The 13,468-nt window shown below is 39.0% G+C and overlaps 1 protein-coding gene across 1 annotated transcript in view; it reads right to left on the bottom strand.

Annotated features, from left to right (window-relative positions):
- Positions 1-1,837: 1,837 nt before the first annotated feature.
- The window catches only part of RAB12 (RAB12, member RAS oncogene family), a 32,730-nt gene continuing 21,099 nt past the window's right edge, over positions 1,838-13,468 (bottom strand). Inside the window, exons 3-6 of the mRNA XM_048840289.2 lie at positions 8,126-8,264; positions 7,482-7,571; positions 4,602-4,706; positions 1,838-3,095 (exon numbers count right to left, since the gene is read on the bottom strand). Of these exons, the coding sequence (XP_048696246.1) occupies positions 2,982-3,095; positions 4,602-4,706; positions 7,482-7,571; positions 8,126-8,264 (448 nt within the window). The 3' untranslated portion in view covers positions 1,838-2,981. The remainder of the gene's footprint in view (positions 3,096-4,601; positions 4,707-7,481; positions 7,572-8,125; positions 8,265-13,468) is intronic.

Genomic DNA, 13,468 nt, shown 5'->3' with positions numbered 1-13,468 from the left:
TTGAAGAAAATTGTTGATTCCTGCGACCCAACAGAGCTGCGGATGAGGGGTTTTGGCTGCAGGGGTGGGGCTGGGAATGATGATTTCAGGGTGTGGGAGCGGGCTCTGGGCTGGGGTAGGAGGTTAGGGTGCAGGAGGGGGTCAGGGCTCTGGGTGCAGGCTCTGGGGTTGGGGCCGAGGATGAGGGATTTGGGGTGAAGGAAGGGATTCCAGGTTTGGGGGGGCTCAGGGCTGGGGCAGGGGATTGGGGCACAGACTTACCTCCGGTGGCTCCTGGTCAGCGGCACAGCTGGGGTGCCGCGGTAGGCTTCCTGCCTGTCTTGGCACTGCGTACAGCACTGTGCCCCGGAAGCAGCCAGTGGCAGGTCCGGCTCCTAGGCGGAGGCATGCAAGCGGCTTCATGCGACTCTCGCTCATAGGCATTGCACCCCCCCTCCCCCAGTGCAGAGCTGGTGCTCGGAGCAGGGGCAGCACATGGAGCCCGATGGCCCCGCACCTAGAAGCCAGACCCACTGCTGGCTGCTTCCAGGGCGCAGTGTGGTGTCGAAACAGGTAGGCACTAGCCTACCTTAGCTGGGCAGCACTGCGAACGGGACTTTTAACGTCCCAGTCAGCGGTGCTGACCAGAGCGACCCAGTACTGGGTCACAATCCGAACTTTGAAAAATGCTGGCTTAGAGGGCTCCTGACTCACAGAAGTGTTCCTAAAGCTACAGAGGAAGCGGTAGGAGGCAGTGTCCTTTCTGTCCTCCCTGTAACAATCAGGTTAATGCAGACAGTTTAAAATCAGAGTCAAAGGCTCAGGAAACATTTTCAATTAATAAATAAAAGTTCTTATTACAGTTACCCTCAAAGGTCACAACTGGGACAGTCCTGTATTCAAATGCCTCCATTACATAAAGAAACAATAGCACATAATTACAAGATTAAAAAAAAGTTTATCTAAGTCAGTTTTCTTAATTTTTATTAAATTCAAAAATTGCAGAAAAAATTCACAACAAATTTCTAAATACACGTAAAAACAAGTCAGCTGAAATAATTGTCGTTAAAACTTATTTTTCCATAACTTTCTCTTCCTTGCTATTGCCCACAGTACCATCAGAAATCCTACAAATGCTATAGAAAGTGGTGGATTTCATCTGTTAGTATTAGAGTAAACCACAAGTTCACTATGTAAAAACAGCTAACCATTTAGGCACAAGGTGGCAGAAGACATAAGTACAATTTTCAACCAGGCTTCCTTAGTTTGTTAGTTGAAACTGTATGTGCCAAAGATGTGTTCCCTGCACAGTATTGTGTGCAGAATATAATAACTTATTCAGCAGCCCAACACCTCTAATATCTATTGGGCAAAGTATAAATTACCACGAATTATTCTGAATGCTTTGTTCCTTCCAGAAAACTCATGACAAACTGGAGAAGTCCGTGGTATACATTATGATATCTGTGTAAATGTTCAGGGTGGAACAATGGCAAAACTGGTAAGATATTTCCGACACCAGAGAATAAAAACATAGTGATAAGCTATATTTTGCAGAAGACTTGTTTACATTTGTGTCCCCATGGGTCACAAATAGTTTTGCTACTGCCTGCCAAGTTGTCACGAAAAGCAGTCACATGCCATCACAGGATGCCAATTTGACTAGATCATCCCAATAGCGCAGTATTCAAGGCAAGCTATTTATGCACCTTGTTTTTCCTATCTTGAAAAATAAATGTCAAGACTGAGAATCAGATCTTTATAAAGATTTTTTTTTTTAAATTGTTCAATATCACTGATTTTACCTTTTATCCACCATCAGGTATATTTGCCATTCTAATAACAGGTGCAGCTCCACTGTCATTCATAAATACAAAATTTTATTTGCATTTCATTAGTTTAGAAAGACCACAATGCTTTTCAATACCACAACATTCAGGACACACCAAGTTATTCGAATATGTAACTACTGATTTACCACGACTAAACTAAACAGTGCATTGTAATAAAAGATATACCAAAGATATAGTTCACAAAGTCATTATCAGACAAAAACCTAGCACAGTATATGCTTGATGGGAATAATTTCCACCATTAGGGAAAAAAATAGTTTTCCATAAACCCCTCCCACCCACCTAGATGTTCAGACAAATACACATATATATTCCCTCAACACAAGAAAAAGTATTAAATTCCTTTTTAAAAGAATTTGTCTAGGACAGCAGCATTGCTTTTCATACCATCTTTTAGAATTCAATACACATCTCCACTTTTTACTCAATCTTAATGATTCTTGCAACCTACCTTATGTTTAAGCAGAAAATTAACTATGTGAGTTGACACTGCACCCTTAGAATTGCACCAAATGTGATGTCTTAATACACAAAGTAATGGTCTACTATTAAACATAATAAATAATAAGACAGATTGCTGGAAATTACACGTAGATCTACTACACGTAGTAGAAATTTGCTGTAGATCTAGTCAGCTGAAGATGCTACAGCTCCACCCCCTCCCTAAAAAAAAATCTTCTGTATATATTAAAAGAAACAATGAAGGTTATGGAAGCTTTGTACATAAAGTTTTCAGTTTTAAAAAAATTCCTCTTTAAAATAGTTAGCAAAGCACCATATACTTATCTTCATACAAGAAGAGCTTCTGCTTGCCTGTTTATAATAACAAGGACTATTACAATATTTATGTCAAGAATAAGTATAGATTTAATTTCTCCTCCTCCTAGACTAGGAGTGTGGCAGTTCCCCATATACTGTACAATATTTATAGCACTACAGTGATGAATGAAATATACTATTTTGGGGAAGAGGGGTAATATTTAACTGTTGTAACTGAATCTTACACAGGATTGCATATTTGCATATTTACAAATTAGTGTGTAGCTCTGACTTAAAAACAAAGTGCAACATGAAACTGCCAAATGATTGTAGTGCAGACACCTTCTTCTCTCCCCCACTCATCTTTTCCACTCTGTATGAAGCAACAAGTCAACAGCAACGGACATGTGGTCTTGGCGGAGGCAGTTCAGGTGGGATTTCTGGCTCTGGTTGCAGGGACAATATACTGTTGGACAACTCATTCCTCATAATATCCAGAGGCATCTTAAAAAAAAAAAATAAAGTCTATAAATGATTACCTGCACTGAACTCTCTAGTTTATTTTAATTGAAAAGAAATGCTGCAGAACTGATGCTCAGCTAAAATAGTAAGGACCCCAACATCAAAGTATTTCAAGAACCACTTTCAAAGAGAAAGAAAAAGTTACAAATCAGTGTTAAAAAAACAGTATTGCTCTGTTGACAAATAGAAGCATGGAACAATTCATATGTTATGAAGGAAATATACTTAATTTGGGGAGAAGTTTCCATATAGCCAGTTTGTCAATAATAGAGAATGTATTTAAAAGTTTTTAATATTCCAGAAGCTTTATCTATGTGAAGCATGTACAATTTATTGAATTAAACATAATGCTGGGAGATCAAATTAAATATGCAGAATTCCTAACTTTTCCTCAATTTAAGTGGCCTTGGACAAATCATTAAGTCTTCCCTGTGTCCCAGTTTCCATATCTGTAAAATGGGGATAATACTTGCCTACCTCTTGGGGTATGGATTAATTTTTCTATAGCTCTTTTAGAAGTGCTAGGTAGTATTGTAGACCACCTATAAGGAAGTGTGTATGACAGATTGTATCGATAAGATTCAAGATCACAAATAATCTTGTAGTTTAAAGAGGTACACTAATAAGTAATATACATAAAATGAAGTTGTTGCCTTCTAATGTTAATGAAGTGGTTCAGACTTTAAGAATAGTTTAATACAAATGAGGCTATCTCCCATAGAGAAAGACTAAACACTTGCATAGTTTGACAGCATCTGAAAATACAAAAAAGTAACATTTCTACCAAGGTGACCATAATTTTCTGAAATACAGCTCACCATGATTTACACGGATACTAATACTCACTTACATAACACTGCTCAGCCAGGACCGCACAGCCCTTTCTGAAGGTGGATAACTGTTATAGCCATTGTATAGATAGGGAACCAAAGGCAAAAAGAGGTTAAAAGACTCTCCTATATTGAAGCCAGCAGTGAACAGAAGACGGGGTCTCTATTCTCTGCTCTGATGCTCTAGCCTCTGGACTATGCTGAAGACAGAAGCTTTGGTCTGCAAACATACCAGGGCTGCTTCTCTCTCGTTAGTTGACATGTAAGTTGCCAACTACTTGTTTTCCCAGCTCTTTGTAGTTCTTATCTCTCATTTCAATTTAAGGATGAACATTTATTTCTGCTTTGTCCTAAGCCAATTCCCCAATTCAGTCTCAATTAATGTATGGCAACAAATGGAAGCAGGCAAATGCACAGTCAGCTACTGAACTTTAGTCTAAAATGAAGTTACCGTGCAGAGAAGCACACACAAAAATCTCAACCGCAGTGCGGTTTTCAGCGGCTACTGAAGAGCTGAAGGATAGCAGCTGGTCCTCAAGCAGCACGCTGGCCCCTCCAAACTAAATCAAAATTTTACTTGCCATTATGTGCTCTGAACAAATACTGGTACCAGCAGTAGTTAAATATAGTCCCCATCTCCACAGTACATACATATTACCTTTTTCAGGATGTCATCTACAAGTTTCAGAAATATTTCATCCACATTAAAATTATCCTTGGCACTTGCTTCACAGAACCGCATCCCAGTTATTTGCTGTGCAAACTGATGGAAAAAAATAAAGTAACTACATGAAGCTGGATGTTTTTAAGAGATTAAAAGGAAAACTGTACTTGACAAAATAGGAGCAAATCTGAATCAAGTGTCACATTAGATCCATTTGAGTCAACTTCAGTTCTGCAAGATAATTTTTCTCTTCCCATTCTGTTTTGAAGAGTGTAATCAGTGTGTAAAAATTTAAGTTGTCTTTAATACATTCCATTAGTTTACCATGTCAAGACGAAATCAAGAAATAACTGAAAACCAAATGAAATGTCATTAATGAAAAGAAATGTTGCTCAACCATGAAACCAGACATACAAAAATGTGACACTCAGAGTGCTAAATACACAACTCATACAGAGAACATTTCAGTTCATATATTTATGTTTGTTTTGTTTTATTTCTTTTCATTTGCTTTTAGATGAAGTTGATGCTCTTGAAAATGAGTAAATAGCAGCACTAGAAAATGCCAGGATTAATGCAAGCATATATACTCCATGGCTTTGGAACAGCTTGCCAGGCAGAATTCCCCAGGGCTATGGTTCCATCTCATTCCATGGAGGATTTCAAAATTGTGGGAATTTGTTCTGAATTGGAATGAAATCAGATTTTGAAATAGCAAAATACTCTGTGAAGTGGAATACCTCCACTCAGCTCTAAGTAATTCAAAAAGGAAAAATGCAAAGCTCTCAGGGACTCCATGCCCTGGAACTTTAATATCATCTCACCTTAACACCATGCCTACCAATTCTTATTCTATAACACATCCATGTAGAAAAAACACACACACAGGTTCAAACACATGAGAAAAAGCATTTTCAAAATTAGAATAAATTAGATTCTAATCAATTAGAAGATGCTCAGTTAAGAATACCCCTTTAACTTTGTTTTTATATAAGTTGGTAATGAAATATAAAGAGGTTTTCAATCTTAGTGCCTTGCGCTAAGCAGCGCTCATGGTCTGCTGCATTAATACACCAATTTTTCAGACAATATTTGGGTACATATTTAACTTGTGCCAAAGGACAGATTGTTCATATGTCCCTTTATGCCTTCATATCATGCACTTACATACTTAGCCCCTAAACAATTTCATAATATCAGAAGAGGAGTTTTTCAAGTAAAAACACAAGCCGAAACTTTTTTTTCTTTTTTTAAATCGAATAGCTATCAGCTAGTATTTATCTGGATTTTCCCTAAGGTTACTGCAGTCTGTTTTAGAAATGTCTCTCCTCCTCCAGTGCTCTGTCCACAGAATCCTCCAGAAGTCATGCCATGACAATACTTTACATATTATAACAAGAACTCTTTTTCCCCCCAATTAACAAATATAGAGAACCAATGTCAACAGTGCATTAGCTTTCAGCAGCACCATTGTGCTTATTTCCAACACATGGATAGCACGACAGGTTACATAATCTTTATTTTGTGCATTGTCAAAGCCTTGCTTTTGAAAAGCAGTCTTTACATTCCTAAAATCTTCCCAGGTTGGTCTGATGTCTCCAGAATTTCAGGAGACATTCAAATGATTCTCTTCCACAGAAAACAAATCTTACAGACCCTGAGCATTGTGGGTACATATGGTTAGTCTCCTGGATAGTAACCTACTGGAAGAGATTGCCAAGGGTTGATTTCATGGTCTGGTTTTCTCACAGCTTGAAGTGATCAGGAGCAATTTGGAAGAGGATGAAATAGCAGATTGAATCTAAGCAGACGTCCAGCAATGGATAAATCCCCCTCAGAAAATTATTACAGTGAAAATTAGATTAATTCACCTATACTTCTTTTTACAGAAGAAAATGCTCTTCCTTTTTGGAGTTTAAGATTCCTGGAGAAGTCATGCCAGTGAGGAAGAAATGGATCACGATTACTTTGACTTAATAATAGGTATATAATGATCCAGACAAGGAGCCAGTTCTCGAGTCTAGCCAAGTTGTGCTCAGTACAGAAGTTGCTTAAAGCCAATTTTGTGCTTCACTAATCTCGGGACAGTCAGGAGCTACTTTGGTCCCTCATATAAGTTAAAGCAGTTTAATAGATGCTTTAACCTACACCTGCTATAACAGCACCCAGAGGTCATTTGCTGGCCCAGAGCACAAGGTGCCGCAGCCTCCCTCCCTCCTTCCCCACCCTTCTGCAAGGGAATGGAAAGGGCAGTCTATAGTCAGTTCTACACCAGCTGAGGATGTGAGGGGAATCTTCAGCTGATTTCTCAGAGAAGCTTTCCAACACTTTATGCTACTTTGGGGGTCTGAGGATCAAGTTAGTAACTTCTAATTTCCTCTGTTTCTTTAGGGCAAGATGATATTCCTTACATTAAAGAAATATACCCGGGCATGTTCTGTAATACATAGTATAAGCTTAAAACAGATTTTGGTAGAATAATGTATGCTTAAAACACTGTATATCTTCTATAACTAAGGGTATGACAGAGAGTAGTATCATACATGCAACATCAAAGCTGTAGGTATTTGTTTATAGCAAAGGCAGTACAACTGTTATTTTTAATCAAATACTAGGCTAGAAAAAAAGGTTTCTCCTTTTTTACCTAATTAACTTCGCTCTCTCCCCTCAAATAGTCACGTATCTTTCAAGGGGCAATGTGCTTCCACTCAGTGCTTGCCTGGCTTAGAATTTCAGCCATCATTAGATTTATCTCAGAGTCAGCACAGCCCAAACCTACAGCTGTACATTCTTCACAATTCCAATATAAGCCCACAACCACCTTCTTTCACCATCACTAAAGGATGTTAATGATTTGATTCCACCTGCTCTTACCTTTTCTCCCTGCTGTCGAGTAATCTCTCTGTCAGCTTCACAGTCCAACTTATTTCCAACCAGTAGAAGCTCTGCATCTTCTGAGGCATACTGAATACAGAATAATATGGTATTTCTAGTTAACTACATCCACAAACGTAAGATTTTTACACTGTTGGTAAAATCAGTTGTGTCACTAATACTTATGTACCTGCATGAGTTCTGTATCATCAAAGCTCTATACAACCAGAAATAAGGATACATATCCTTGAGATAATATCTGCTTCTAAACACATTCCATAATACTGCATGAGAAATATACCTATGTTTCCCATAGGAGGACTATTGTAGTCTTAATGCAAAGAAGGTAAATGGAACGCATGGTTTTCCAGTGCACAGCTGGGTGCCCAAAATCTTTGCATATTTCTGACAACACTGATGACAGCAAGTTTAGTTCACAGAAGTCAGCAGAAGAATAAGAATAAGCACACAAATTAAATGCTTGCTAAAAGAATGAAGTGGAACTCTATAGCAAAAGAATTTAAGTCTTTAGTCTTCTAAGGGTTTATTACAAAACCACACTGTAAAAATGTAATTTAATAGTGTCCCTTTCATAAAGCATTACATATATTGTATTTTCTATTTTCAGAGAAGTTGGAGCCTACCTTATCAATCATTTTCATCCATTTTGGTAAATCCTCAAACGTCTCCTTCTTGGTGATATCATACACCAATATGATTCCCTTGGCACTTCTGTAATAAGCTGAGGTAATGCTGTTGAATCTCTCCTGGCCTGCTGTGTCCCTAAGGAGTAGCAGCAAACATTGGTGGAAGTATTTTACCAGATCACAAAGCATAGACTAGGCTAACCTGCAGTTTAATAAAAAAAACCACATCATGCATTCTACAGGCATAGTCCATATTTTTCATTTCCATCTATAAATACAAATTTCAGACATCACCAGGTAAGCTGGGTTAACAACTGGATCAGAAGAAGTAAGCAATTCTGTATCAAACCTATTTGTCCCACACTAACTTCACTGAGAAAGGCAAGGCCACCAATCAGTTTTATATGTCCTTGATAATGGAATTGTCCAATGAAAACAGATCAACAGATGGAAAAAAAAATTACACACAATATTTCCTGGAAGAGTGAAAAAAGAAAAGGATGCATGCTCATCAAGCTAACACTGTTGGACTTTGTACTATAAAAGCAGCAATTCACAGATTAACAAGATTTAAGAGCTTTCGTATCAACCAAAAAAATTAAGCCATGTTTTTAACACCAATGCAGAAAATAACTGCAGAAATTATTGATCAAAGTAAGCCAATAACATGAAGATGTATGGTAGTATTTTCTGAGGCACACATATGGCTGAGTACAGTGTGAGCCTGAAGACCAAGTTCTAAATTTGAAGTGTCCACTTATTTTGAGTGAGGAGATGGTGCCCATCCACCGACAGCGATGCCTAGTGGTCAGGACTAAGTTGGCAAGTTGTCTCTCCATTGAAACACAGTCATGTCCTTCAGTGCTTCCACCCCAAGGATTTCCAGTCCTCCCCTTTAGAATGGGGATCTTGGGGACTGGGCTCTTGAACAGTCAACGTCTTTTCCAGATGGCCTCTCACTGTACATGAAGGCTCTTGTTGTAATGTCCTCTTGGGCCCACCCTTTTCACTAGGCTCCAGTCCAGGGCCCAATGGTAGGCAGCTCCACTCAGCACCTTGGGGTACTATGCAGCCCTCCTCCTCCTCCTCCTCCTCCTCCCCCCCCCCACTTCCGGACCACTTCCTACCCCAGTCATCTTTAGCTTCACAGAATAAATCACTTCAATCTAGTCTCTGACCTGCACACTCAGTCACCTGACTCTTCTTTGTAGATTTGCACAGGTCTGTGTTGTCAGGTCTGGGCAATGAGTTCCTGAGCACTACTTTCCCTTCAGAGCAGCTGCCTGCTCCCTTCCACCCTGCCTCTGAGCTGCTCCACTCCTCTTTTTAAAGCCCTGCCTCCAGCTTGTGCAGGCGAGTCTGGGTGGGACCAAAGCTGGTCCTTAATCCCCTGCTCTCCAGTGTGGTGTTTAAATACCCCACCACAGGATGCCCAACTGGACAGACCCATGGCCTGGCTACCAAAAGTGATGGGGGCTTCAATTAGGGTTCACTTACTAGCAGCTGTACTTCTTCTAGCAAGTTTATGTGCTTGTGTAGTCAAGACTCGGGGTGTTTTCACTGTATCATGAAAACCTGCTCTGAGCCATTTTCAACCATATCACCAAAAAGCCTGCTTAGAGCAGATTTTTCATGACAAGTTGATAAAAATGCCTGAAGCTTGTCTACCCCAGAACTTTCATTGTTAGTGCTGTTACTGGAAAGTAGGTTACAAAATGCTCTAATGGATTCAAGGTTTAGGGGTTTCAACAGGGGTCTCCAAAATTAGTGGACATTTTTTAAGGTTTAGTATGACAGCTGGTCAAAACTAGAAACTCTTTTTGTGAGAAGTTTCTTAATTAAAAACATTTATTTGAATTATTTTGTAGAAATATTTTAGTTTTCCCATGAAAAGTTTCTAACCAATTAGAAATATAAAAATAAATTTTAATGAACTTGTATTTTCCAAGGAGGGAGAGGGCGACTTCCAGCATGAAAACCTTTGACCAACTCTATTTAGTACTCAAGTATTGTATGACTTCATTATGAGACGCCTTAGAGAGCAAAACATTTTTAATAACATGGATGGATCTTTTTTTGGAGTATTTCAAAAAGTTTCAGGTTCACATGATCAAATTGACTGTCTTGGAGAAAGTAATTTTTATTTATCCACAGCATATTCCTTGGACATACATTTGTAGAGAAAACTGCCTCTCCCCTGCCCAGTCTCAAACAAAACCTCCATGGATCACACCTATGGCTGACAGGTAATTCAGCATTAATGCTCAGTCAAGACAATCCTTGGCCTTTCTTCTGTAACTGCCACAATGATACCAGTTAGCATCAACTCTGTACAGATAGTTTCATGATGCAGACGATCGTTCACTGAAGCCTCAGCTTCAGACAGGCTACACCAAGAATTGTGAAAAAATAAAACTGCTAGATTATCATGACCAGTATTTCGTAGCTGGAGGATGGCACAATCATACAATGGTGAGGGGGGAAAAAAATCAGTTCTGTCTTCTATTTCTATCTCCTGATTATATATATATAAAAAAAAATCCACAGCTAAATTTACCCACACTAAACTTTGATACCTCGCAAGAAGCAAAAACATATTACCTGTTTGGTTCCAATGATACATGAGACTACCTCTATATGTTTAATTGGTTGCTTTCTTTTCACTAATGACACATTTTAATTAAAACAATGTAAGTGCTCTATATTCTACAGCTGAAATTACATACAGCTATTATTCACCATTACAACAGTTTATTTTCTCCTATTCTAAGTTCACCTATCTTTATACCAGGGTCAAATTTATTTTTCGCAAAGCCCCTGTGACATTTCAATATGGGAAACACTTTAAAATGCCCGTCAAGATTGTTGAATTTCCACATATGGAAAACATCATCTCAAAGCTTATGAAGAGACTTCTCCAAATGTCTCTCTTGTAGAATTGCATCTCTCATCTGATGTCAATAAACAAGCTTACAGATTAAGTTTATTGTACATGGGAATCCCTTTTAGTTCCATCACATTGAATGCCAGACATGATAGAGCTGGGAGGGCAGGAATGCTGTAGAGAAATATTATTGTTACTATATGGTTAGAGCTGGCAGCTGATAGTAACTGGCAAAAGATAAGATTTTCTGATCAGTTAAGATATGGTATTTGTGGCAGAACACTGTCCTGCTAGACTTGAGTGGTTTTAAAAATACACATTCTGGGTTTCTTTAAATCATAGCCTGTAGAACTACTACACTGAATCACTTAACCCAAGTATCAGAGTAGCAGCCGTGTTAGTCTGTATTCGCAAAAAGAAAATGAGTACTTGTGGCACCTTAGAGACTAACAAATTTGTTAGCCACAAGTACTCCTTTTCTTTTAACCCAAGTAGTTGCATGTTCTCTTCTAGCTATCTCAAAAGGCATTTGTTCACTTAATTGAACACGGAGTTCCTGCTCTATCAATCCTTCAATTCTATAAATTCTAGCGTTAGATTGGTGGTGATCCAGGACAACCATATAAACATAAGCCCCCTCCTCCCCAAAAAAAACAAGCTCCGAAGAGCTAAAATGATGGGAACAGGAAGGAAAGAGGTTATATAGTGTGGAAATATTAAAACCCTGAGAAACAGTTATTCTAATAATTAGCACTCTGATGGAACACAAATACAATTCCGTACCAAGACCCAGAATCAACAAGGTATTTACATACATCTAACTTTAAGCACATAAATGGTTCCATATGTTTAAAGTTAGGCATGTAAGTAAGTCCCTTGCTGAATCAGGCTTAAAAAAAATAAAACTCAAAAACTGTGGCATTTAATTATTCTTTGAATTTTGGTCCTATTTTCAGTAACTATACCATGAATTAGCAAGAATGCAAGTGCCAAAATTTGATGCCAATATTAAAATATCAACAAAGGAGAAGGAAACTAATGATGTCCAATTCTATTAATTTTGCAGGGAATTATACTTGAAACTAGCATTATACCTCTGTATAGCAAAACTATGTCTAAGTGGAATGTTCATTTGTAACATCCATAGCTACTGTCTCTAAAGCATGCTGCAAACGAATTCTTTCCTCCTTTTCCTTTAGTGTCCCTCATCCCTGCACAGAAAGAAGTGAATTAATGTACTCACTTGACTGTCTAATAATGTACAGTACTAGAGAGGTTTAATAATTTGAGAACAAAGAAAGGGAAGTTTCACCAAATCATTAAGTCAGTGGTACTTCGGAAGTATTGGTGAGAACCCATTCTCATGTAGGAAAAACGTGTACAGTGGAAGAGAAACAGTGTTACACAATTATTCTGTAATAGCACTTTGAATAAGTTCATGCAAATGATGGAACTATCTAAGTGATATTCAGATTTCAAAGGTGTGCTGGATTTCTGCAGTTCCCTTAATGAAAAAAATCTACTACGTTTTCTATTAACAGGGTTCTCCCTTACTACAAGTGAGAGTGTATAAAAATAGAATTAATGTAACCTCAAGAAGCAGTAAGTTTAGAATATTGTCCTTTGCCTCCTGAGTTCGGAAGAACTTATTTCAAAATGCTGAGGGATCCCAAATGCCAGGTGGGAAGATTATTTTCCGTATGTTGTAACGTTCTATCAGTAGGGCCCTACCAAATTCAGGGCCATGAAAAACACGTCATGGACTGTGAAATCTGGTCTTTTCTGTGCTTTTACCCTATACTGTACAAACTTCGCAAAGGAGACCAGCATCTCTCAAGTTAGGGGTCCTGACCCAAAAAGGAGCTGAAGGAGGGTCGTAAGGTTATTTTAGGGGGGTTGCAGTACTGCCACCCTTACGTTTGCACTGCCTTCAAGTTGGAGAGTGGCAGCTGTTGGCCAGGCGTCCAGCTCTGAAGGCAGCGCCCTGATAGCAGCAGTGCAGAAGTAAGGGTGGTAATACCATACCATGCCACCCTTACTTCTGTGCTGCTGCTGCTCTGCCTCCAGAGATGGGCTCCCGCCCAGCAGCCCCCACTCTCCCGCTGCCCAGCTCTGAAGGTAGTGCCACCACCAGTAGCAGCACAGAAGTAAGGCTAGCCGTGCTGCAACCCCCCCGCACAACTCCTTTTTGGGTCAGGACCCCCAGAATTACAACACCATGAAATTTCAGATTCAAATAGCAGAAATAATGAAATTTACTATTTTAAAAATCCTATGACCGTGAAATTGACCAAAATTTACTGTGAATTTGGTAGGGCCTTATCAGGGATATGCTATATACCCAAAAGTTCAGGGTGTACAAATTCCGCGAGCATGATAAATCACCCACAGTGCTTGCTTTATAATGAATAGTGTCTCTGCCATCGAGATACCTTTTGTGATGAGTCAGTTATGAT

The sequence above is a fragment of the Caretta caretta genome, chromosome 2, assembly GCF_965140235.1.
Source record: "Caretta caretta isolate rCarCar2 chromosome 2, rCarCar1.hap1, whole genome shotgun sequence".
NCBI lineage: Eukaryota > Metazoa > Chordata > Testudines > Cheloniidae > Caretta > Caretta caretta.
The sequence above is the reverse complement of the archived record's forward strand: the minus strand, read 5'-3'. Positions and strand labels throughout refer to the sequence as shown.